We start from the raw sequence: 25,555 nt of genomic DNA on the forward strand, positions 1-25,555 counted from the left end.
TTAGGTAACCAGCGGCAGCAGTGGTGGGTGGAGGCGGCAGCAGTGGTGGGTGGAGGCGTGGGATAGAAACGCCATTGATCGAGGTGGAAAATACGGCAGCAGGTTGGAGAGGAAAGCTGAAAGAAACTCAGATTTGCACGTGTGTTTCTTTGGTGAGCCTTGGGCTGGACGCCCTGGGTTGTCCCTGTGCTGCCCTGCAAGGCTCTGCAGCATTTGCCTCCCCCACTCCCCCACCAGGTCTACCTCTCAGAGCTCATTTCCTTTACTCACGCTTCCCCGTCATTCAGCTGCAGCTACACAGGCCTCCTTGCTGGTCCTCAAATACACCAGACAGTCTTCTGCCACAGGACCTTTGCACTCACTGTTCCTTCTGCCTGGAATACCTTTCCCCCAGGTCTCCACAGGCTAACTCCCTATCTCCTTTGACCTGGGTCTCCACAGGGCTGGCTCCCTTTTCTCCTTTGAGTTTTGTTCACATGTCAGGTAAGTGGGCTTCCCTGACCACCCTGTTTAAAGTTTCGCCTCTCTCCCACTGACACCCACTTCTCATAGCTATTTTTCTCCTTATCATAGCATTTATTCTTCATGTTTGCCTGACTCGCCCACAAGGACACAATCACCGTGAAGACAGGAAGTATGTTTTCTCCACTCCTGTAGCCCCAGTGCCTAGAGGAGTACCTGGCACATAGTAGGTGCTCAATAAATATTGGTTGAATGAATAAGCGAATGGCCAGCAGCTGCCCCTACCTTCTCTTTTCTGGCCCTGCCTGTCAACTCCTTTTCTGTTCCCACGAATCCAACTCTAGTTGTGTCCACCTGTCTGGATGGACAATTCCAAGAAAACAGCCCACCAATGAGACACCTCCCTTGCCTTCATTTCTTTGCTCGCAAGTAAGGCTGCAAAGAATGTCCTTGTACAGTATCCTTGCCTGCTCGTGGCTCTCAGGTTCAATTCCTGACAGTGGAACATTTGGGCCAAGAGTTTATGTGCATTTTAAATATTGATCATTAACATGTCATTTTTCCTCCTAAAGGTTGCAGCAACTCATGCTTCCACTAACGGTGCGTGAGTGCCCCTCACCCCGCGCTCACCAACACTGGTATCTGCCACTGGACAGGGGAAGTGGTATCATGGTATAATTTGCGCTTCCTTAGTAAGAAGTGAACTTCTTTTCAGTCACGCTGCTTTTTGCTGAGGTTCTGAGCCTGTCCTTCTCAAAGATAAGTGGACATCTTCTAACAAACTCTCCGTGGGTCCCTCGGTTACCCCACCACTGGATCAGGCAGAGTTGAGACCTATGGGGCACAGAACCTGTGGAATACCCACAACACTGCATACATTTAATTCTTCTCAACTGGTGACTGTTTTATCAGCCCCCTCCCGCCTCACAGACCAGAGTGATGTCCCCTTAGTGTTAATCATTTCTGAGGTACCACCTTTCCAAGATCTTCTAGTAATAGAAATAGGATATTTGATCTTGTTTCCTTTAATTGTAGACCATTAGCAGTGTTAGATACCTAAGGCTTTAAGAAGAGTTCTAGAGGGAAAACTTGAAAGCTGTGGAAGGTCTAGTCTGACTATATAACTTGTCCCAGTTCAAAGAATCCACCTACAGGCTTAGAGTTTAAGAACAGCTGGTCTTACAGTGCTGTATGTCAATTACAGCTCAATAAAAGTGGAAGAAAAAAATATGTATGTTTTTAAAAAAGCAGATGGTCTGAATGTACCACACCCCACCTAGCTCCTTCCACCCCTACCCCTGACTACCGGAGCACCCGCTCCTTAGCGAGCAGGGTGTGCCCCCAACAGAAAGAAAGAAGGAGGAGAAGAGAGAGGAGAGCAAGGGAGATGGCGTATCTGTAAGAAAAGTCAGTATATTTATGGTTTGCTTTATAAAAGTTACTATAATACAATGGTACATAGTATTGAATTCACAAAAATATGAACAAATATTTACAGCAAGACACACCCACAACGGAAACACTTCTCTTCAAAACAAGTTACGTACGATGAAAATCTATATGCACAAACATCCCTAAAACTTATGGGTTCTCTTCTTTGCTGGAGGAGGGAGGTGGCGGGGGGCAGGGACAAGAAAAAGAAAAAGCAGAAACCCCCAATTCTTCAAAAGCAGAGGTTTGTTCAATGAAAATGAAGGCATTGAAAGAAAAATGAGTTGACACATTTCTGGCTATTACAAGCCATTTCAGGGGTGGGACGGGGGGGGGGGTGGTTCCTGGGGACAGGGAGGGTCCAGGCCCTTGCTCGCCCTTAGGGAAGGCTGGTTGGGCAAGGTGAGGCCAGAGTGAGGGGTGAGGCAGGACCCTGGACCCTGGTTTCCTCACATTACCCCTGCCCCACTTCTTTTAGGGGAGGAGGGGACAGACTGAAGACAGCCCCTTGGGGGCTCCAGAAGTAACTTAAATCGGCCATCTCTACAAACTACACATTTCCTCATGTGAAAAATAAATATTTCCTCAGTTGCACAATGAGGCAGAAAACCGCAAAAGGAAGAGAAGGTTGCCGCTGTGCCCAGGTCCCCCTCCGTGTCTTAATGCCACCGATTTCATGAAGATTGAAACCAGTGGGCATAGTCTCAAACAGAGAGGGCATGGGGTAAAGAAACTGAAAAAAAAAAAAAAAAAAGAAAAACACGACAAAACCACCAACGACAAAAAAAAAAGAGAAAAATAACAATTCTTTGTACAGAATTTACATGATAACAAGCTTGACACAAGCTGAGATACCAGAGGCTCCGGGCCTGCATCTGCAGGGTCGGGGCAGCCCCGCCGGGAGCTCTCCCGTCTTGGTGAGGATGACTCCTGGTCACAACAGTCACTTTCCATAAATTATTTACATGCCTTCTTTGCTTTCTGGGGTGCGGGGGACTTGCTTGTGTGTGTGTGTGTGTGTGTGGTTTTTTTTGGAAGTACAAAGAAATAAGCAAAAAAGTCTTCCCACATGTTTCTACAAGAAACAATGTTCCCGAAAAAAAGTCCTTTATGGCAGCCTATGTACAGAAATCTGTTCTGAACTTCAAAAACCTATTTTTTTCCCCTTTGTTTTGATTTTATACACGCACAAGAAAAAAAAAATCCGTGGAAAGGAACTCTAAAGATGATGCCAAGGGTTAAAAAAAAACCAAAAACCTGTCAGACGTAGATCTGAGTTTTACAATCTTTTCCAAGATTTTCCTTTCTCTGGGAGAAATAAATCTTCTCACTCTGAAAATAAATATGCTCTTGACTTCTTGGGGCGAGGGGCTTGCTGGCAGGGTGAGTCAGGCTACAGGCTGGGGGCGAGCGGGTGAAGCTTATAAGCAAACAAAAATACGCCACACGCGCATTCGGTCAGGCATTCGGTCAGACACCCGTAGTGGCGGGACTCGGGACCCGCCTGCCCTGGTGGGAGGTGCTTCTCTCCCCTGGGGGTGAAGGTGAGGGCAGGAGAGGGTAAGTAAACACAACCCTTCCAGCCCCCCCCCGCAGCCGCCCCCAGCCCCCCCCCCACCGCTGGCATTCGAATGAGAAAGTAAACACTGAACCCAAGATTTGGGGGGTGGAGGGGTGTGGGGTGGCAGGGAGAGCCCCAGGGGAAATTCCTGCCTGGGACCAGCGTGGCTCCACCAGGGTCTGCTGGGGGAGGGGGGAAGGCACCCCCAGGCTGCTGGGGAAAACAGACTGGAGGGGGGTCGGAAAGGGGGGGGGGTCTTCTCACTGAGTCCGCCGGCAGAGAGCGGGCCTTCCGTAGTGTTCTGAGGTCAAAGCCGCCTGGCCCGACCCCCCTCCTCTGCAGCACCTGGCCCGGCGCCCGGGCCCGGAGGGTTCCAGAACGTGGACCGACACACCATCAAACCACGCAGCCCCTGCCTGGGGTCCCCGCTCTCTGATTCTGCCTTCACATTTCAATGGTTAAAGCGTCTTTTCTCATGAAGAGGAAGAAAAGAATGAGAAGACGAAAACAACGTAGCAGCATTCATGGGAAGAGGCTGACCGGGAAGGGAAGGCTGGACAGAGAAGACAGAGAGAAAGAGGTGGAGAAAGGGGAGACGCCGGGGAGGTAGGGGGTGGGGGGAGACATTTACACCGGAAACCAAAGTCCCGAAAGGAGCATTTCTTTAAAAAAACGAAAGAGACATGAGCTGAGAGACAGAGAAGCCCTTTCCCACTGAGGGGCCGGAGCTGCGGTGGGTCCTGGGGGTAGTGTTGGGGGCGCCAGGCCCTGGCACGGCTGCTGGGTAGAGGGACAGCACCTGAAATGGGGGTGGGAGGTGGGGTCTGGCCCCGGGGCCAGGGGTCCACGCTCGGGCGCCGGGGGCGGCTGACATCCCCAGGCACCGGGCCTAGTTGAGGGTCCCCCGGCAGTTCTCGGAGCCGCAGAGGCAGGGGATCTTGACGTCCTCAATGGGGAACTTGTAGTCGTAGGTGATCTCCTCGTTGACATTGATGTGCTGCTTCGAGTAGATGACGATCTTCTTCTGCGACTCCACGGTGATGACCTTGGCATAGCAGTTGGGCTGTGGGTGGGATGTAGGGGGGAGGGTGAGCCGACCACCTGGGACCCCACCCAGGCCCTCCCTGACCGCAGTCCCCCAAACCCAACCGAGCCCCGTGCTCAAGGCCTGATGTACTGGCCCCATGACCCCACTGCCCACTGGCCACCTGCCCTAGGCCTCGGCTCCCCCATCTGGTGGACCAGGGCCCCCTGTCTCTGATATTAAATAAGAATCATGATTGTAATAATAACAAATTTCGCAGGGAAATATCCAATTTACTTTTATACCGCAGGTGATCCCCAAATTTATGTTTCTAGCCCAGGCCATACTTCTGAGCTCTAGAGAAGGGGTCAGCAAACTCCGGGCCCCAGCTGCCTGTTCTTGAAAATAAAGTTTTATTGGCACACGCTCATTCATTACATATTGCCTATGGCTACCTTTGTTACAATGGCAGTTAAGTAGTTGCTATGAGATGGTCTGGGCCACACGGCCAAAAATACTTACTACCTGGTCCTTTACAGAAAAGGTTTGCCTGCCTGCACTCCAGGCCCCCAGATCCAACTAGTTGCTCCATATCCACCTTGTGGCAGCTCAAGGAGACAACTTTGAGTCAGTAAACTCAAACCTAGGGAGCGGCCATCCCACGCACCCAGCCCCCCAAGCATCTGCCCCCCGCCTCCCCTCTAGCAGTGCTGGATCCAGCCCACCATGCCCAGCGGCTTCTGCCTCAAAGGGCCTCTTGATTCTGTCATCACTTGCCTGGACTGCAGTGGCTCCCGCTCCCTCTCTGAACTCGGAATAACTCCTGACCCAGCTGCCAGGGAAATGTTTCCAAAGGGACAGCAAATCCCGTCACCCCAGGGCAATAGCCGGCCTCGGCTTTTAGAGAAAGTTCTCAGCTCTGCTTACAAGGCTGAGTGACCCAGCCACCACCAACCCCGCCAACCTCATCCTCTCACCCTGCCCTCTGCCCCCTACCTCATCCCACTGCCCCTCAAACAGGTGTTCTCCCTCCCTGCCCCAGGCCTCACCTCACTCACTCATTACCGCACCCGGGTAATTCCCTCTTACCCCTCAGCTCTCACAGGAGACGCACAGCGAAGTCCCTACAGGCCCCAGAGTATGATCAAGTCACAGTCGTGCGAGCTGGCACGTACTGAGCGCCCGCTGTATCCGCACAGAAGGCCTGCCCTCGGTAACCCGCTTGGTCCTCCCAACACCCTACGAGGAGGGATTGTTATCATCCCAGTTTTACAGATTAGGAAACTGAAGCACCGAGACATGAAGTAACCTGCCTACAGTCGGTCACTAAGTAGCGATGCCAAGACCTGAACCTACAGCCAGGGGTGCCTGTCCTCCATTTGAAGCTCCCTGTGCTTATATTCACGAGAAGACCACCCTTGTTATCAACGCCCACCTCCACACCCAGACCTGTGCCATGTCAGCCGTCAGTAGCTGAGTGTGACTCTTTAAGTTAATTTAAATTAAACACTCAGTTTTGGGGGCTTCCCTGGTGGCGCAGTGGTTGAGAGTCCGCCTGCCGATGCAGGGGACACGGGTTCGTGCCCCACTCCGGGAGGATCCCACATGCCGGGGAGCAGCTGGGCCCGTGAGCCATGGCCGCTGGGCCTGCGCGTCCGGAGCCTGTGCTCCGCAACGGGAGAGGCCACAGCAGTGAGAGGCCCACGTACCGCAAAAAAAAACACTCAGTTTTTTAGCCACACTAGCCACGTTTCAAGCGCTCAACACCACACGTGTATATCAGTGGACAGCAAGGATGCAGAGCACTTCCGTCACTGTCGAAAGTTCTACTGGCCAGCACTGCCCCAGAGGCATCGAAAACGCCCAGCACGGGGAAGGGACTCTGTTAATACCAGCTGTGTGGACCACGTCACGAGCACCTCTGGTCTCATTATGCGCATTTTGCAGATGAGAAAACTGAAGCTCAGAGGAGAACGGCTCCTCGGATAAGGCCTCACACCTCCACCTCCCTCCCCACTATCCTCGTGGGCCCCGAGCTCGGGCAGGAGGCCGCGCCGGTTCCCGTGCCCTCCGGTTGAGGGTCCTCCTGGCACAGCAGCAGGGGCGGCGGCCCCGAGCCGGGCACTCACGTTGCAGCTGTGGTTGATGAAACGCGCGAAGTTGCCGCACTTGGTGGCGTCGATGATGGTGTCGTGGTCCACCCGGAACATGTAGCTGCTACCGATGCCCTCGTCCTCGTAACGTTTCTCCCGCATGTCCGCAATCACCTGGCCAGGAAGAGGCCTCAGTCTGGGCGGGGCTGGCCACAGCCCCACCCCGACACCTGTCCTGGCCGGCAGTGCTTACCTGGCGGATGTTCTGGCCCACGTACTCGATGACCATCTCGTCGGCCGCAATGGGCTCCATGGCGAACAGGCCCCAGTCGTGAATGTGACTCTTGCAGAATTTGAGCTTTTTCTTCCGGAACTGGGGGAGGGAAGGGGATGAGGGTGAGAGCCCTGGTCCTGGATTCTGTGGCCGCCCCGGCCGCCCCAGGTGGGGCCCAGCCTCACCTTGAGCTGGTTGAACTTGAGCAGGTCACTGTCACAGCTGCCAGTGAAGGAGGACAACAGGCGGCGCTGCTCGGAACGCCGCTCCGAGCCGGCCCGTGTGGAGGCGTGAGGCTGCGCTGGGATGCTCATGCCCTGTGAGGATGGGTACAAGGATGGGGACGGCGGGTGACAGATCAGAGAGGGGTGCGGCCGCCTGGGGGAGCTGGCCACAGGGAACCTGCATCCCCGTCTCATCCTTGGCAACCCCACTGTAAGCTCTGTGGCCCTAGCTTCCCAGCTTCCTTGCTCTGAGCGTCCTAATAGCCACCTCTCCTCTACGGGGTCCTTCCCGTCAGAATCTGAACGTGATCAAGTTCCTCTAATCTTAAACAAGACGACACAGCGTTCTCTTCACTCTTGCCATCGTTTCCCTTCTCAGCTAGATTTGAAAGCATCTCCGCTTTTTGGACAGAGATGGTGGGTGTCTGTCTACCTAACACCCCGAGGCTTCATTCAAAACCACGGTTCTTCCCAGCAGCCTCGCATCCCTTCCCTCTCTTGGCCTCCCCCTCTTCCTCTGTCCGCACCATTGACACCTGGAGCTTCACTCCCCTCCAGATGTTCTCCCGGGTCGGCTCACCCCTGCTGTGGCCTTTGGCTAACATTTCCATCCTCATGATGCCCAAATTTAGGTCCCCAGACCAGACGTCCCTCTCCCAAGCTCTCTACTGTACCCATACATCTAACTGTCCGCCAGACCTCACGACCTGGATGTTCCACAAACCCCAAAACTCAAACCATCCCAAAGTGGGGGTCCCACCTTCCTTCTCACCTCAGTGCTTGGCATCCAGCTACGCAGTCCCCAAGGCTGGACCCAGCAGCGTCCCACCCCATTCTGCCTCCTGTAACCAGTCAGGCCCCCAGTCCCATCCATCTGACCTTCATGTTCGAATATTCCTGAGAGTCTTTCAAATGCATCTTCTTTTTCCCACACGGCCCCCCATGTCCAACCTACCCAATTTATTTCCTCAATTTCAAGAAGAATGAAGGAAACTTCTGGAAATGCAACTCAACTCTGTTCGTATCCCTGATTAAAACCCTTCGGAGGCTCTCCCCTACCTGCCCCTCACCTCACCTCTCACACTTGAGCACCCAGGGGAGTGGCACGCTCCGTGCTCCATGCACCAGCCCCTCTGGCTCCACAACCGCTCCCGGTGCCTGACACCCCCTCCAGGAGGGCCCCACCCTCTGCGCAGCCCGGGAGGCTCTGGGGTGTCTAGGCCCCGATGGCCGTACCTGGGTGTCCGTGGGGGGCTCGTCGGTGCTGGCGCGGCTGCTGTTGAGGTATCTGAGCTTGTCCTTCTTGTCGATGGTGTAGAAGCCCTCGCTGCGGGCACAGCCTGTCACGTGCTCCCGGATGCCGTCGTCCCGTTTCTTCTTCTTAGCTGAAGAGAGGCTGGTGGGTGGGTGTGGGTCAAGGGCCACATGGACATTCTCGGAGAGGCCCTCCCAGTCCTGCCTGGAGACACGCCCTCCCGGGCCTGGCCTCTCCACCCTCAGACCCATCTGCAGGGGGCCGAGGACGCCCAGCTCCACGGCCCACACCTACACCACTTCCCTGCACCTGCCCACTGGTCATCTCCACCATGGTCAGAACTCTGACAGGTACCCAACTGCATGGCCTTGGGTGTTTTGTTTTGTTTTTTTAAAAAAAAAAAAAAAAAAACCACCTTCTGCCTCAGTTTCCCCATATGCAAATCGGGGATGACGATGCCCTGTGGAATGACTACAGACACTTAGCAGAGTTCCTGACACAGAGTAAATAAACTCAATAAGCTCATCTGGTACAACAGGGATAAAAGCAGCGCCAACTTCATAGGGTTGTGGTAACAACCGACTGTGGCGTGGCATCGTGGCTGAGAACGCAGATTCTGGAGCCAGATTTGCCTGGGTTCAAATCTCTACTCTGCTACTTCATAGCTGTGTGACTTCGGGCAGGTAACTTAACCTCTCTGAGCCTCGGCTTCTTCAGATGTAAAATGGGAATAATAGCAGCCCCTACCTCACTAGGCTGTTGGGAAGATTAAATTAGGCGATGGGAGGGAGCCAGGGAGAGTGAACCTTCTGTCAGCCCCTGCTTCTGTCATGTTGTACAATCACATTGTTACATTTAGCCCCCAGACCTGCCAATTCTGGCACAGAGGGCAGTGTTTAAAAGTGCCAGTGATGACTCTGTACAGAGCCTGGCATGGTGCCGGCATAGACACTGCTCCGTAAGTGACAGTGATGTGCGCTATCCTGGGAGGTGCAGCCCCCGCACCCTGCCTGGCAGGATATAGGGATGGTAGACCCAGAGCGTGTCATTGAGCCAGTCCATGCCGTTGTCCTGCTGCAGCAGACGCTCGTAGGTGACACACAGGAAGCGGATGTCCTCCTCGTCGATGCCGCCATTCCAAATGTCATACAGGATGGTCATCTCCTCAAATTCCGAGCGGGGCCGAAAGAGGGGCTGCGGCGGTGAGAGCTCGGGGGAGGCTGAGGCCACTAGGTCCTCGTGGCGCTTCTTCGGTGGCCGGCGCCAGGGCCCCCGCACCTTGGCCAGGTCCATGAACTCCTCGGTGACCTCGTCGCGCCCACGGGGACCCGGAGGGATGGCCTCGGAGGGCCACTGGTTCTCTAGCTCCTTAAAGGGCAGCTTGGTGGGCTCAACAGGTGGCGGAGGTGGGGGCGGAGGAGGCTGGGGGGGCAAGGGTGGGGGGGGAGCCGGGATCCCCGCGTTCCGGAAGTCCAGGGTCACGGTCCGGGGGTCGTGGGTGCTGGGGAAGACAGGGGTCTGTGGCTGGCCTGGCAGAAGCAGGAGGTCCCTGCCCAGGGGGGGCCCTCCTGGCGGCCGGACCAAGGGCCCATCCAAGGATAGCCCAGCCGGCGGGGATCGCCGGGGCCGGCCCGGCTTCCTCTTGATGGGGGGTGGGCAGGGGGCCAGCGGAGCAGGCAGCAGGGGTGGCAGCTGGGTGGGGGCCCGAGTCTGGGCCCGCAGGACGGGTACGGGCAATGCCAAGGGCAGGGGCAAGGGCAAGGGCAGAGGGAGCGGCAGGCCTGTCTCCAAGAGCACAGGGGAGGCCAGGGGGCCAGACCGGTCATCACGCCGGCCAGCTGGGAGGGGACAGACAGGCAGGAGCAGGGGCCCACCAGGCTCAGGGAAGGTGGGTGTGAAGCTGAAGTCCCGGCCAGGTGTCCTCGGGAGGCCCCCGCTGCTCAAGCCGGGGGATGGGGATGGGTAGGAGAAGGGGCTGCCTGGCAGCTGCGGGGAGCTCAGGGGCAGGCCACTGCTGCCCCCCGACGGCAGGGGCTCCCCACTCGGTGTGGCCGGCACGGCCTCTGCGCTCTGAGACTTGGCCAAGCTGCCACAGAGGCCTGGAGTACGTGGGGGCTGGTCCTCATGGGGAGGCTCCAGAGGGACTGTTGGGAGCGGGAGGTCTGGGGTCTCGGGCTCTGGTGGTGGGCTGGGTGGCCGGGGTGGTCGAGCGGGCGGCAACGGTGGCTGCAGGGGTAAGGACAGCAGCGCGGGGGGCGCAGGCTCCGCTTCCAGGTTGTTCTCTGCAGAGAGGTGGGCAAAAACCAGACCTTTATTATTTGATTCAGATGTCCCTCAGCACCCTACTTATGCTGCCCTACTATGCACTTGACACGTCTCTGGGTATGCACTCATACCCTCTGGGTCCCTAGGGGTTCTGTGAGTATACGGACTGTCCTCCTCCAGCTAAGCCGCTCAAGGACCGCTCAGCACCCGGCCCAGTGTCAGGCACACAGTAGGTGTCTGATAAATGTTGGTGGGAGTAAATCAAAGATGCAGGAGACATGGTTGTAGCCCTCGACACTGTCTTTAGAACGGTGTTCCTGTGAACCGGGAACATCCCATGGACCAAGAAAATGACCTCTATCAAATAAAATCCAACAAGTCTCTTTGCTGCAGGACTTTTCAGAGCCTTTAAGGTTTTCTCTTAGCATTTATCTCTACTGTCACAGAATACATTTTCTAACTTATCTGCTGTCATCCATCACCCTGCCCCAGAGTGTAAGCCCCAGGTATTTTTGTCTGTTTGGTCCACTGTTGTATTATCAGTTCGTAAAACAGTACTGGGGACGACAATAGAGGCTCCGTTAATACGTTTAACAATATTCAAAGACCTGTGGTTCTATAGCCAAATAACACAGAATTAAACAAAATACAACGGGTTTCTTTCCTCAAGGACTATTACCGGTACAAACTAACCACATGTGGCTATGTAAGTTTATACTAATGAAAATGAGACGTCACAAATTCTGTTCCACAGTGGCACTCTCCACCTTTCAACTGCTCTTAGCAACACTGTGTCTAGTGGCTACAGTATTGGACAGGACAGAGAGAGAATGTTTCTATCACCGCAGAAAGTTCTATTGGACAGCACGTTTCTATCACTGCAGAAAGTTCCATTGGACAGCGTTGTTAGAGCCTTTAACATGCTTTGTGCAGCTCCACCAAGATGGTGGAGGGGGCAGCGTCCATGGCCTCTTCTCAACTGGCCCAGCACCCCGAGGCCTTCTCTGCTGCTTTCTGTCACTGAAATGACCATACACACCTGCACCCACAGCCCCTCTTCTGGGAGCATCTCATGGGACTAATTAAAGGTCCAAGGACTAAACCCCAGGGAAATACTGACAGAGGAATGGTGACAGCAGCAGACCCCTCTGGGATCTAACAGGTGCCAGGCTCCATGCTGGCACATCATAAGCCATCTCACTCTGTCCTCCCATATGACCTCACGGGGGAAGCACAATCCACGGATCCCATTTTACAGATGAGGAAACTGACTAGTTAAGGTGAAGTGATTAGTATAAAGGAGGCTGGGCTCATTCTCATGGTGAGGACATCCTGCTTCCATGCCCACCGCCCTCCCAGGGTCTGCAAGTGTTACCTGGGGTGGGCTCCGGGGATGGCAGGGGCCGGGCCTCCATCTCTCCAGCAGGGGGCTCTGGAGACAGCAACCTGGCCCCTTCCTGGTTCAGGCCTGGCTCGTCGGGGGGCTCCTTGCAGCCAGCCAGCTCCTCGACACCCACAGGCAAGGGAGGCTCTTCCAGTATTGGGGTCCGTGCCTCGGAGGCTTCGTCCTCAGCCTCGATGTCCACCTCCTCTTCTGGGACCAGTGACTCCGTCGCGGATGCTCCTGTGGCCACGTCCTCAAAGTCCTCGTCAGGGGCAGCGGGAGCCACGCTTTCTTCTGCAGCTGCCTCCTCCCCTTCCGCCTCATCTTCCTCCCCTGCTGCCAGTTCTTCTTCATCTTCGGAAGGTGACGAGGAGGACCCGGAGCTTGATTCGAAGTCAGAAGACTCAGAGCTCTCACTGGAGGACTCAGCTCCAGCCTTGGAGGTGGCGATGCTCACTGTCTCCTCTGGGCGGGGGACACAGGCAGGGGCGCTGTCATTATCTGCTGTGCTCCAGCCAGGTACTTCACCAAACGTCTCACAACTGGCGGCACTGGGCTGAACATAGCCCTCAGGTGTGTGTGTGTGTGTGTGCGCGTGCGTGCGTCGGTACTAACTAGTCATCACGTTTTTTTAAACTGAGGTGAAATCCACATCACATAAAACTAACCGTCTTAAAGTAAACGATACAGTGGTATTCAATATATTCACAATGTGGATAACTAGCCCTTGTCTAGAAGAAGCCCGTTCCCTTTAGCGATCACCCGTCTATCCACCGTCCCCTAACCCCAGAGACCACTAGTCTGCTTTCTGTCTCTGTGGATTGACCCCTTCTGGACACTTCACGAGAAAGGAATTATAGGGCATGCCCTGTTTGTGCTTTACTGAGTTCACACTTCAAAGTCAAGAGATCTGCCCCCAGAGTATAGCTGACTATTGCACGGGCTCTGCGCTCTGCAGAGGGACCCCGGGCTGGGCCGGGAGCCCCGCTCACCTCCATCTGAGTCCCCTTCTTCCTTCTCACTCATCTCCGACAGGGCTGCGTCCTCGTCGTCATTCTCAGACTCGTCCCTGTCGTCACTGTCTTCATCATAGTCATCCTGGGGGGGGGGACGGAGGAAAGGTGAGCCGAAGGGCCCCTCCCCTGGCCCAGCACCCCAGGCCTCCCCAGCCCGAACGGTACCTTATCGGACAGGGATGAGGTCGAGGAGGAGGAGATCTGGCTCCTGGGGCCTTCCTCCTCCTCCCCCTCCTCCTCCTCCCCCTCCCCCTCCTCCTCCGCGCTTTCTCGCTCCTCCTTGTCGGAGGCTGAGGATGAGGGCGAGGTTGTCGAGGACTCCGAGGACGAGGACGCCGACGACGATGAGGACACCGACAGCGACTCCTTCTCGTCCTCCTCCCCGCCACTGTCCAGCTCCAGGGGCCGGGCTGGCCGCCGCCGCACACCCACGCCCTTGGGGTCCCGCTTGGCGAGCTCACAGGGGGCATCCGCCATGTCGCGGTCCCGCTCCCGCTCAGACTCTGTGGGGAAGGAGGGCTGTCAGAGCTGGGCCAGGTGCACGGGAGAGGAGGAGACCCCAGCACCCGGTGAGCGGAGGGGCGCAAACCTTCATCCTCCTCATCCACGGAGGCTGAGGGTCGCAACCGCTTCTGGTCGCCAGACGAGGTGGTGTCCGGCGGCTCTTTCCTCTTGACCTTGAAGGAGGGCAGACGGATGGCCCCGCGCAGCCCAATGCTCAGGCCCAGGCCCTCGTAGCCCAGGCCCTCGCCCTTGCCCCACGACTCCAGCAGGCAGGAGGCGATGCGGTCCTTGGGCTTCGGCCTGTCCTCGTCCTTGTGCTCACCGGACTTCACCGGGGTCAGCGAGGCCTGGGGTGCAAGAGAGGAGGGGGAGGTCACCATGGTTACGGCGCTGCCACCAGCCCTGTCCCCTGAGCAGCCTGCCGTCCTCTCAACAGTGACAGCCACGTGGTAACTGGGCACTTCCTTTCCTGGAACCTACCTCATTTTGTGCCGACTACTCAGGACGCCCCCAGGGCCCCACTCTGCCTCCCTGACCCTCGGCTTCCTCACCTGCAAAGCGGCTACTACGGCTGCCCGCACCGGAGCAGGGGCCCTCGCGCTTTGGAGGTTGGAACCCAAAAGGAACGCATTGTAAGTACACACCTGTGTCATCGACACACCGGTTTCACAAAATAACACTCACACTATCCTGCTTTGGGGGTCTGGGTGGTGGTGTTTCCAGTACGTGCCTGGGGAGGAGAGAGGCTGCCTGGCCGGGTCTCTGCCGCCCGCCCCCCTGCAGGGCCGCGCCGCCCACCCACCTTGGCCATCCGCTCCTTCTTGTCCCACCACTCGTCGAAGGCCCGGAAGGCCACCACCTCCACCATCTTGCGGTTCAGGTCCCGCTTCATGATGGCCTTGAGCTCTTTGAGCACCACCAGCAGGACACCGTCCACCGTGGCCTTGTGCGGGTCCTCCTGGCGTGGCACGTAGCCTGGTGGCGGCACTGACGGGTCAAACTTGGGCAGGGGTGGCCAGGGCTGCCCGCGGCCGGGGCCAGTGTTGCTAAGGGAGAAGGGGCCCCGGTAGGGCGGCAGGTTGACGAACTGCAGCCCGGCGGAGGCGGCTGCGGCTGCGGCGGCCATGAAGGGCGGGTAGGGGCAAGCGCCCTGGCCCGTCATCAGACGGCTCAGCATTTGCGTTTGCATCTGGAAGGACATGGGCATGCCTCCCCACTGGCCGCCCAGCACATGGCTCATGTCCACCTGCATCACGGGAAACAGCCCCGGTGGGAAGGGCGGCAGCGGCGGCAGAATGGGCGGGGGTGGGACACCGGGCGGTGGTGCTGGCAGCGGTGGCGGGGGCACTGTCACAGCGGGGTGGGCTGGGGGCGGTGGGGGCGGTGGCGGGGGCAGAGGAGGGGGCATGGGGAAGCCAGGCTGGGGCGGGGGGGGCGGCGGGGGCGGGGGCAGTGGTGGGAAGCCAGGGGGCGGCGGCAACGGCAAGGTCGGGGCCAGCACAGAGGGAGCTGCCACAGCCCCCGTCCCGGGGGTCACCACCATAGGCTTGGGGCAGTCAGCGCTGGTGATGGGGGCCGAGGGCATCTCATCATCTGAGATCTCCATGTCCTCCCCCGAGGACTGCTGCCCCTGCAGGGAGAGCAAGGAGAGAGAGGTGAGGGTGAGCCCGGGTGGCCCAGCAGGCTCCCAGATCCCCCTGCTGAACACCCGCAGGTCAGAGAAGGAGCCTTCTACAAGACAGAGAGAGCAACGTGGCTTCCGCAGCTCTGATCCTGGTCCCCCCCCTTGCTAGCCACGTGGCCTCAAGCAAGTCGTTTAATCTCTCTAAGCCTCAGTCTCCCCATCTGCATGATGAGCACCACAGCACCTGCCTCACGGGGTTATCATGCAGATTCACTCATTCATTCATTCAACAAACATTTGCTCAGCACCTGCTGTGTAGCAGGCACTGTTCCAGGTGCTAGGAACACAGTGGTGAACAAGACAGACGAAATTATTGCTGTCTTGGAGCTGAACTTCTGGAGGGACAAGGCAAAGGATAACTAGGAGGAATGTGAAATATATAGTCCTTCATGGAGAAAAAGAAAGCCGGGAAGGGGAGTGAGGTGTGAAGAGGGAAAAAGATTCTGTTTCAATTTGAGAGACTGTTTCAATTTGCATTCAGAGAAGATAATACTAATAGTTAAAACTTCTCTAGCCTTTTCTACAGGCCAGGCACCTTTCTAAGCACTTTACGTACCTTAACTCAGTTAATCCTCAGAACAACCCTGTAAAGTAGGTCTGTTATCACCAGTTTTAGTGACGAGGAAGTTGGAACACTTGAGAGCTTAAGAACTTGCCCAGGCCACACAACCACTAAGAGATGGAGCCCGGATTTGAACCAGGAAGTGGCTCACTAGCCTTTGTTCCCAGTTGGCCTGTAGTCTTCACTGTGGCAGAGAGGGCCTGGCAGAGAAGGTGACACGAGCAGCGGGGGCGTTTAGCAAGTAGTAAGGATGCACGAATAGGAGGTATGTCTTTACATTTTTCCTTAGTTACTCTTTTCATATAGTCTTAGTACGGGCCGCGGTGGGGCTGAGTGTTGTCAGCACATAATATCTCGTATTTCTCATCTGTACCCTAACCTCACAACGTAGGGCTCTAGTCCAATCCCTTCTGACAGGTGAGGAAACACACTCAGAGAGCTATCCATATGTCACTGGCCCAAGACGCCCAGCCAGTCAGAAAGAGGGCTGGGATGCGAGCCCAGGGTGCCTGCTGAGCGAGGCGTCAGGGGGCTGTTGTGGGAATCCAGGACCGTGGCACCACGTGAATGGGAGGAGTCGAGCATGACCTGGCTGTGAAACGGGAAAGGACTTCTTTTCATTCAGACATGGGGCTTTGGGGAGGTGGATGCAGAGGCCTGGAACTGGAGGGGGGCACGGGGTCCACAAGGTAGAGGTGGAGCAAGAAGGCAAAGCAGGGGTAGGGCGAGGAGAGATGGGCTACCCCCAGGCTCTTGTGTCAGGACCCGAGGCGAGAAGGGGGCTCAGGCCCTGGCCTGGAGGAACGTGGCTGGGAAGACAGAGCCTTTGTAGGTTGCCAGGGAGTGCATTTGAAGGCTGAGGGGGCAGGGTCTGTGCAGGCTGTAAGGTCAGAGGTCAGACGTACAGGTGAGGGAGGCTTCAAAGGGAAATGGGGGGCGGGGAGAGAGAAGAGGAAAAGCAAACCTAAGGCAGAAGAAAGCCCTCGCTTTTGCTCTGTCCCCTCTACAGACACACACACTCTGCCTCTCAGGGTCCCACACACATGCTGAGGGAGGCACTGGCAGGCTCAGCCTGATACTCAGGGACAGCGCCAGATCAGTCCTGGACAGCGCCCAGCAAGGCAGGCGCAGCACGCATAGGGTTAACGCCGCCACGGCTGCCAGCCAATCACAGGGAGACCCTGATCCAGCCCAGCCCGCGGCCCTGCCCCTCCCTCCGCCCCTCCCGCGTCCGAGGGGCAGAGAACCGGCGGGAACTGGCGGCTGAATGGCCGGCATCAGCTCCAGCCGTGCCTGGAGCTTCCCAGGTGGCACCTCACTTAAGCCGAGATTACTGTGAGGCAGCTACTCTCACTATCCCATTTCACAGATGACGAAACTGAGACTCAGGCAGGGAAAGTAACTTCCCTAAGGCCACATGACCAGTAAGTGACAGGGGTGGGGCTCAAGACTTAAGGACCGGAGCCGGAACTTTTAACAGCCTCTGTGAAGAAAGGGCGTGTCCCCCTGTGCTGTTCTCCCCTGTGGTCAGCCTAGGCTGGGATTCCCTCGGGTTCAGGCCGGAGGAACCCGGGAGCTGCTCTCCCGACTGTCAGCAGGGGGCTCCCGAGGGCCATCTTGGAGGTTATCAGTACTCCCGGGCTTCCCTGGGCTGATGTCCCGGGGCATCCCCGACCCCAGCTCTCTGGGCCTCAGTCTCCCCTTTCCTACAGTGACACCGTGGGAAAGCCCATTCCCTCTGGCTCCTCTGGGCTTCCCGGCCCTGGATCAGCCAGTGAGCATGGTTAAATAAACATCCCCTAACCTCCGGCAGGAGAGGGAGGGAAGAAGGGAGGCTGGCAGCAGGGCCAGCAGCCCCCCCACCTCTGCACACCTGTCAGCTCTCCCTGCCTGAACCCCTTAGCGCCAGAAACCACTTCCCCAGAACAGCCTGGAGGCCCCCAGGAGCCCCAGCCACCTGCAATCCCCTCCCAGGCAAGCCAAGTTCCTCTCTGTTCCTCCCTGAGGCGGCCACATCGGCCTAATCAAAGGACTCGGGGAGGAGGAACCCTCCTCCCTACCGCCCACGGGGGGGCGCAGAGCTGTGTCTGAGCTCCTGCTGTTCATGCCTGCCAGGCCAGGAGGGCCAGGGCAGGTGCCTGGACCAGGAGGGGGGAGGAGCAGAGCCAAGGAAGATGACGGAATCCTCCCCCAAGGGAATGTGGCATGCAGCAGCGCCCACCCCAACCCTCAGGCTGCAGTGAGACCCCAGAGGAGGATCTCTGGGTGGGCAGAGGGTGGGGGGTGGTCAACTCAGCCCGGTTCTGGCTGTGGCCCTCCCCCTGGGCTAGCCCTTAACTCCTTCAGTCCTGGACGCAGGGGGAGAGGGAGGAGGAACATTTCAATGTCCTCCCTGCCCACCACAGTTTCCCATCTCTTCAGAGGGCACCAGGTTCTAGGAGACAGTGCTCCAGAGCTGCCACCTGACCTAGCTCAGCAGAACATTCTGGCTGATCCCTCTTCCCAAATCTGCCTGAGTGTCAGGACCAGTCCTGATCAGGTCCCAGCCTCCCAACAGAGAAGGAGGCCCCAAACCATCACCACAGTCCACCTCTCTGGGATCTCAGCAAACTCCAACCAAAGAAGCTCAAGTCAGAATTTATCCCCAGAAAAAGGTCTTGACTTCCCATACCTAGCAAGGAGAGCAACAGAGCTAGGTCATGTTTCCCTTTTCACCAAAGCTGCTAGGGAGCTCAGAGCAAACCAGCTGCTCAGTCACAGCCCCTGGTGCTTTTCGTATCCTCTTTTCATTCTCTTTTTATTTGTGATCTGTTATTTTGGCTGCCCTAGTCCTGCTGCTTCTGTGTCTTAGCTAGTTATCCGACGGGGAGAATGTTTCAAGGAGGAAAGAGGGAGCCACAAGACAGACAAAACCAATCCCAGACAGAGATGGACAGACACCATGGTACCTCATCCATCTTCTCTGAGGTGGGGGTCCTGTCTCCAGCCAGGTCCAAGGCCACCTCAGTTGTCTGACCCAGAAGACCGGTAGGGTCTGGGGGTCCTGGCTCGGGTGGGGGCCGGGGCCCCAGGCCCAGGTCAAGCTCATCATCCTCATCCGAGTCAGGCAGTGGTGTGGGACTGATGTCCTCCAGGCCGGTGCTGGATGGGCGTGAGGAGGGTGGTGTGGGGCCTCGAAAGCCAGGCTGAGAGTTAGCGCCAAAGGGGGCCAGTGGGGAGAGCTGGGAGGAGGAGGAGGAGATAGGGCTGCCCTCCATCTGCAGCTCGGTGTCTGAGTCCTGCTCCCGAAGGAAGGGCAGCTTGGTGCGCTGCTCCTTCAGCAGCATCTCGATCCGTGAGTCCAGGCTGTCGTGGGGCTTCTCGGGCCCTGCAGGCGATGACTCCAGCGTGGGCGTACCAGGACTGTCACAGGGCTCAGGGCTCCAGCCGAAGGTCGGCCGGCCGCCCAGCTCCATGCTGTTGGCATCAGGGGGCGGGGGTCCAGGTGGCGTGCCTGGCTTCTCCTTTGTCAGGGGCTCAGTGGGCGGCAGGGGCGGGGGCACAGGTACTCTCCGGAACTCCCCACTGTCACGGGCCCCAAAGGGGGTTGCGGCAGCGGGCTCCTCAGGGGGCGGGGGGAAAGGGGGTACAGGAGTCTGATATGGAGAGAAAGCTGATTTGAATGTGACTCCAGGAGCGGAGGCTGCTTGGGTAGGCGGTGGAGTGTGGGCAAACGTGGCTGAATCCTGTGGCTGGGCCTTGAATGGAGGGCCACTGCCGCCCCCACTGCTGCTGACTGCCCCGAATGGGAGGTCCACGGAGCCCCTGAAGGTGGCTGTGGCCCCTGCCACTGAGGTGACTGCAGAAGAGTTGTGGACATAATGATGCTCGTGGCGGCGGTTGTAGGCGTCCGTGAACTTGCTCTCGTGGCGCCGAGCCTTGAAGGTCGCTGTGGGGTCCTGGCTGAAGAGGTAGGAGGGCGTGGGCTGGCGGCTGGAGTAGCTGGAGTCCTGCGAGAAGGGGGTGCCCAGGCGCGGCGTGAGCGGTGTGCCCTGTCCGTAGGAGTTGGGCGTGTCCAAGCGGCAGCTGGAATAAGCAGTGTCCTGGGAGAAGGGTGTCCCACCACTATTGGGGGTGACAGAGGATGAGCCAGAGCCACAGCCTGCAGACAGGCCACCATCTTTGAGGCGCTTCAGGGCATCTGACAGCTTGAGAGAGAGAGAGAGAGAGAGAGAGAGAGAGAGAGAGAGAGAGAGAGAGAGGTCTGAGATCACTGGGGGGAAAATGTGCAATAGAATGGGACTGTTTTCCCCTCTCACTCCAGCTACCGGGGAGCTCGGAGCCAAACTGGTCACTCTAGAGCTGCAGCATAGTGAACGGAAGCAGCGGCGGCAGGGGGAAGGGGGGAGATTAAAGAGGAGTGTCTGGATGGTCCTCACCTTCTCTAATCTTGGGGTAGCCAATTATCCTCAGAGAACCTTGAGGGTTTTTCCTAATCCCTAAAGCAGAGTAAAGATAAGACCCTGACATCTTGGTTTGAACTGGGATTTCCTTCCTGCCCCAGGCTGTCAGATATCAAAGACCTTCCAGGTAGAGATAGCAGACGATGGTCTTGGAAGTGAGGGGGTGGCCAAGGGCCTTGTCCCTCCAACCTCTTGATGTTTTAGGGTTTAAATAGTGTAACACGTAGGGCTTCCCTAGTGGCACAGTGGTTGAGAGTCCGCCTGCCGATGCAGGGGACACGGGTTCGTGCCCCGGTCTGGGAGGATCCCACATGCCGTGGAGCGGCTGGGCCCGTGAGCCATGGCCACTGAGCATGTGCGTCCGGAGCCTGTGCTCCGCAACAGGAGAGGCCACAACAGTGAGAGGCCCGCGTACCGGAAAAGAAAAAAAAATAGCGTAACACGTAAAGTGCCTGATAAACAGCTGACCAGCAAGTAAGCAAAGACTGTTCACTCTGGAAAAGCTATTCCAGAGGGTGGCTGGGTTGATGCTGGGGTAGGAGCTGGGATGAGAACCTCCCCATGAGATGGTGGTCCAGGTGAGGTCCTGGGAGGCGGTGGGTGGGGAAGGAATCCATCTTGCTCTGGAAGGAGGGACTTGAACTCGGCTTCCTGGCGGCAGGGGTAGAGGGGTGCACGGGACACCAGAGACTAGGATCCTGGACACAGCAGTGTTTCAGCATTAACGTGGAAAGCACATGGACTCTGGATCTCTGGGATGGGAATCCCAGTGTGTGCAGAGAGAGGGCTGGGGGCCGTGCCAGAGGACAGCTTTGGCAAACAGGGCTTTCAGACCCCCTGCTGGAAGCCTTGGTGGGCACAGCCAGGCTCCTTTCCTGGTGTCTGACACTGGAGATGGTGAAGTGGGGTGGGGGCCAGCCACATCCAGGGAGCTGGTGATGGGGTGGGGAGGCGGGGAAAGGACTGACAGCCATAAACCCACCTGCAGGGTCTCATTCACGATTGGAGAGACAGCATCCAGCTCGCCCACTGGGAGGGTTTGGGGTGTGTATCGGCCCGTGACCAACAGTTCGTAGAACCGCATGCGGGTTTCCCCTGTGGAAAAGGCAAGGGAGGAAGGACTCAGTGAGGCTCCAGGATGGGGCAGCCCGCACAGGTGGGCATCCTTGTGGGGCCCCTGCGCCTGGGACCCCAAGCCTAGGGAAGCTAAGTGACCCTGACCAAGTTCCCACTTCTCTCTCTTTGTACCTCACTCAGGAGTCCTATCACCTCACTCCGGAGTCCGATCTGTTCAATGAAGCTCCTAAACTGTATGATTTTTCTGATCCTGAGATTCAGAATTTAATGCCTCGTGGCGCTGGGACTCCCCCAAATACAGAAATGCCAGCCCCAACACAAAGCCCCTTCCTGTCACCTGGGCCATGCCACCCAAAGAAAGGGGTAATCCCCATCCTCTCACCTTCCCACTTAACATCCAGGGCCTTGTAGCAAGTGAAGAGGAAACCCAGTGACACAGGAGTGACAGTTTTGTTGTTAACTCTCTCAGGTGACTGTCAGAGTTTGTAAAATGCCCTCTAGTACTGTGTTACTGTGAACTCCGCAAGGTCCTCGCCCGGCCCACGGAGCCACTCTGGTAACCCTCCGCCCCAGCCCCACCCCCGGCAGAGAGAGGCCTCTGTAGACCAGGGGGCCAGGTTGTCTGTATTTATAGAGCCCTCCGAGGCAGCTGCCGACATATGCAAAGGAGCCGCATTCCTTGAGCCACTCGTTACCGGTCTCTTTCTTGAAATACAAACTTGGTGGCAGTCTCTAAGGGCCTTTTCTTTTTTTCTTTTTTCTTTTTTTTTTTGCAGAAATGAAATTCTGGTGAGGGCTGACTACTCCTTAAAATGGGCATGTGATGGGGGAGGGGCTCTACATTTGATTCTCAGGGAGAGGTCAGCCTGCAACCACCCAAGGGGGTCTCCCCAACAGAGACTTGAGAAACTAGAGAAGGGGGGTGAAGGGCGCTGTGACTGGAACAGGAACCTGGCTTGTGCCCTGAGGAACCTCAGAATTAGGCACAGGTTTGGCAAGAGTTTATAGGATAACTGTGCCCACCCAGAAGCAGTATCCCTCCGCATCCCCAAGCAAGGTCTTAGAGACAGTCAATATGTGCTCATTATTAAAGGCGAAAAAGAAAGGTTTACATTTTCCAGTCTTGGGTTTGGTGTGCCCGAGTTGCCCCTAAACCCCGTGCTCACGAAACCCTTGGAAGCCACTCACCTAAACCCTCCCATGCAGGGTCTCCCAGGGGACGTCCCAGGGGCTCTGGACCCAACAGTCCCTGCCCAGTCACAGGGCTGGCTGGGCCTCAGAGCACCGGGCACTTTCTTCTGTATTGGTACGAACTTCTCTAGAGAGGTCACAGGCAAACTTTAGGGGATGCCCTAGAGTCCTGCCAGCCCCCCAGCCAGCACGGAGGAGAAGCCTCCCAGGACCCTGAGGGTGGGAGGTATGGCTTCCCCAGCCCGGCTCTCCCAGCAGCCGCTCAGAGGCTCAGTGAGCACAGAGCGGGATTCCGCTGCTTGGGAGGTGGTGCTGTCTCTTTAAGAGAGAGGAGGGAAGACAGTGTCAACCCTAGAGCACCGGGAGCAGCCCGCCCAGCTCCAACGGGAGCATTATCAATGAAACCACACTCTGGGCCCAGATTGGTTCCCACTTCCAAGGGGAAGGGGCGGCCTGTGGGGGAGGGGCACTCCAGATCCCTGGAGGACTCTCTTTTTAGTGGAGGGACGTACTCTTTGGATATTTAAAGGCGTTCTAGTGGCTCTCCGTCAGCGCCCCCACCACAAATAAACGAACCCTGCTTTCTCTCCTAACACAGACGGCAACACTGGGGACTGCCTAAACCCAGGCCACCAGGGCTCCGCGCGGGGCCCGAGGGGGTGTCAGCGGTGGGGAAGCCTCCGGGTGGTCCCTTGGGGTTCAGTCGCCAAGGACCTGCACATTTGGTAAATTACAGCTTGTCTCCTAGCAACAGACAACACATTTAGCTCCACGTGACTCTACCCTCAGGAGGGGGCAAAAGAAAAGGCTGTAGGGGGCACCTAAGGAAGAGTGAGGGGCTCCCCAACACTGCAAGAGGGGCTCTGGGAGAGGAGGGGGTCACACTGACAGGTCCTGTGGCTCCTCCGCGATGGCTGTCCTGAGCGGGCCTCCACTCACCTTTGGTGTCCAGCTCCACGTGGATGATATTGCCCATGACCGAAGTGCTGTGCAAGTGCTGAACCGCCTCCTTGGCTCCCCTGACCGTGGCAAAGACCACTTTGGCGATGCCCAAGTGCTTCTTGGTCTTGGGATTGTACAAAATCTCCACCTCCTCCACCTCCCCATACTTCTTGCACATGTCCCTCAGGAAGTTTTCACGGATGTTATCATTCAGCTTGGCAAATGTCACCTGCTTCGGAGGCACCGGGCCCACATAGAACTCATCGATCTGGCAGGGGACGAGGGGGAAGGGAGGTTGAGAACACTGAAACCGAATGGAAAACACAAAATTCCCCACTCGCCCGCCCTTTGAAAACAATGAAAGGTAAAAAATAAAAATTTTTTTTTTGGAAAAAAAAATGCACGCGGGCGGGCCCGGGAAGCGGAGGATTAAATCGTTTGGAACGTGGAAGTCCTCTGGGTTCGAAAGGAAAGGGGAAAAAGAAACAGTTTCTCTTTCCCCACCCCCTACTCTATCCTCCTCTCCCTGCTGCCAGCGCAGGGGCGACCCCTTGGGCTAGGAAGTTGTACCCCTAAAGCCACAAGGCTGGGAAGGGGGGCGGGTCCCAGGGCCGAGCCCTTGGGCTGGCAGGAGCCAGGTGGGGACCCGGAGCCCCCAGCTGGGCGGACAGGATACTGTATCAGCGCCTTGATTACAGTTTCACCGAGTGTTATTCTGTTTACAGTAGCCGAGAGGGGACACCCCTCTCTTTGCCATCTCCCCCTCCCCGCCAAAACTTCCCAGGCCCCGGACGGCGGGAACTCAGAATCCGGCTGGGCTCGGTCAAGACTGGCGTTATTTTCGAATTCGGGGCTTGGGGAGGGGGGGAAGGGGCGCGGGGCAGGGGGGAGGGGCCGTACTTTGAATTTGGGCACCGACAGCTCCAGCTCCTTGTTTTTGGTCCAGATCCCGACGACCCGGGGATCTTCGACAATTTCCACCGGGCGGTTGCTGGACATCTGTGGGGAGGAAGCGGTGGGGGGGGGAGGGGACGGAATGGGTGGCCTGGTCCAACTCCCCAGGGACAGGGGCAAGCCCCCCCCCCCCCGCCCTTCTCCAGGCACTTGTCAAACTCCAGGACCGCGGACCCGGCTGACAGTTAGCCGGGTGGTCAGGAGGGGGGTCCCCGGGCCGATCGGACCCTTCCGCCCCCACCCTCCTCGCCACGGCTCGGAGGGTGGGTGCGGGCGGCGGGGAGGCGCGCCGGCTACTCACCGCCAGGCTGAAATGCTGCCCATCGTAGCGGTACAGTTTATGATGCCCCTTTTTCAAAGCCGGGTCAATCATCAACTTGTAACTTCTCCAATGGTGGTTCCTCCTCTCGCCCGAAGGGCCGGGCTGCGGCGGGGGCTGCTGGTGGTGGTGGTGGGGGGGGTGACTGTTCTCCATGCCGTTAACCCAACCTGAAAACGAGCAAGTTGTTGTCGTCTCCGCCGCGGTGGCGGCGGCGGCCGCTTCTACACACACGCGAAGGAATCAAATCGTCCAGCCCCCACCCCCTCCCACCCTACCAGCGCGCCCCAAAAGGAGCTGTCTCGCTGGCTCCCCCCAAAATAAGAATGGAGCGAGAGAATAACCCTTCCGGAGAATTAGGCGCCCGCCCGCTCGGCCACCATCTCGGGGCGGCTGCGAGGGGCTCCCGGGGGTCCCTGGTGCAGACTGGCGGGGCCCGGGGCACCCGGAGGACCCGGGCTCCGGCCCATGGTACCCGCCCGGCCGCCCGGCGTGGCGCTAGCTCGCTCGCTCCGCCCGGCTCGGGCGCGGGGCTCGCGGCAGGCCTGGCGCCGCCCGCCCGCCCGACCGCTCGGCCGGAGCGGGGGCCGGGGCCGGGGCTGGGGGCTGGGGGCTGGGGGCTCGGGCCGCCCGGCTGTCGGCAGCGGCCTCTCCCTCCCCGAGCCGCGCTTACATCCCCGCCGGGCGCCGGCCTCCCTGCGCCGCCAGCCAGTACATGGTGTCCCCCGCGGGAACCGAGGCCGGGGCGGCCGGACTGGGGGCCGGGAGGGGGGAGCGCCGCCGCCGCGGCTGCCGGGCCCGGAGCTGCTGCCGCCGCCTCTGCTGCTGCTGCTGCTGCTGCCCGGGAGGCGGCTGGCGGCGGAGGCTCGGCTCCCAGTAGCCGCACATCCC

General features: G+C 57.9%; 1 protein-coding gene across 1 annotated transcript; it reads right to left on the minus strand.

The window, feature by feature from the left end:
• Window positions 1–1,859: 1,859 nt before the first annotated feature.
• SETD1B (SET domain containing 1B, histone lysine methyltransferase) lies at window positions 1,860–25,550 on the minus strand. The gene is made up of 17 exons (XM_022597883.3): window positions 25,338–25,550; window positions 24,647–24,834; window positions 24,292–24,390; window positions 23,389–23,659; window positions 21,164–21,276; window positions 18,688–19,926; window positions 14,296–15,123; window positions 13,579–13,840; window positions 13,155–13,492; window positions 12,966–13,071; window positions 11,965–12,438; window positions 9,347–10,606; window positions 8,306–8,472; window positions 7,031–7,162; window positions 6,825–6,944; window positions 6,608–6,745; window positions 1,860–4,517 (listed from the first exon to the last, which is right to left on the minus strand). The coding sequence occupies exons 2-17, from the start codon at window positions 24,818–24,820 to the stop codon at window positions 4,344–4,346; spliced, it is 5,895 nt and encodes a 1,964-aa protein (XP_022453591.1). The 5' UTR covers window positions 24,821–24,834; window positions 25,338–25,550; the 3' UTR covers window positions 1,860–4,343.
• Between the last annotated feature and the right edge of the window lie 5 nt (window positions 25,551–25,555).

The sequence above is a fragment of the Delphinapterus leucas genome, chromosome 14 (assembly GCF_059928025.1).
Source record: "Delphinapterus leucas isolate spDelLeu-1000000601 "Yukka" chromosome 14, BTC_Dleu_Yukka2, whole genome shotgun sequence".
Taxonomy (NCBI): Eukaryota; Metazoa; Chordata; class Mammalia; order Artiodactyla; family Monodontidae; genus Delphinapterus; species Delphinapterus leucas.

Excerpts from the sequence above, each read along its gene's own strand:
- SETD1B (XM_022597883.3), bottom strand. The coding sequence starts at position 24,820 with ATGGAGAACAGTCACCCCCCCCACCACCACCACCAGCAGCCCCCGCCG. Across the intron at positions 19,927-21,163 it reads TCGTGAATGAGACCCTGCAG|CTGTCAGATGCCCTGAAGCG; the intron begins GTGGGTTTATGG and ends CTCTCTCTCAAG. Across the intron at positions 4,518-6,607 it reads TCATCAACCACAGCTGCAAC|CCCAACTGCTATGCCAAGGT; the intron begins GTGAGTGCCCGG and ends TCCCACCCACAG.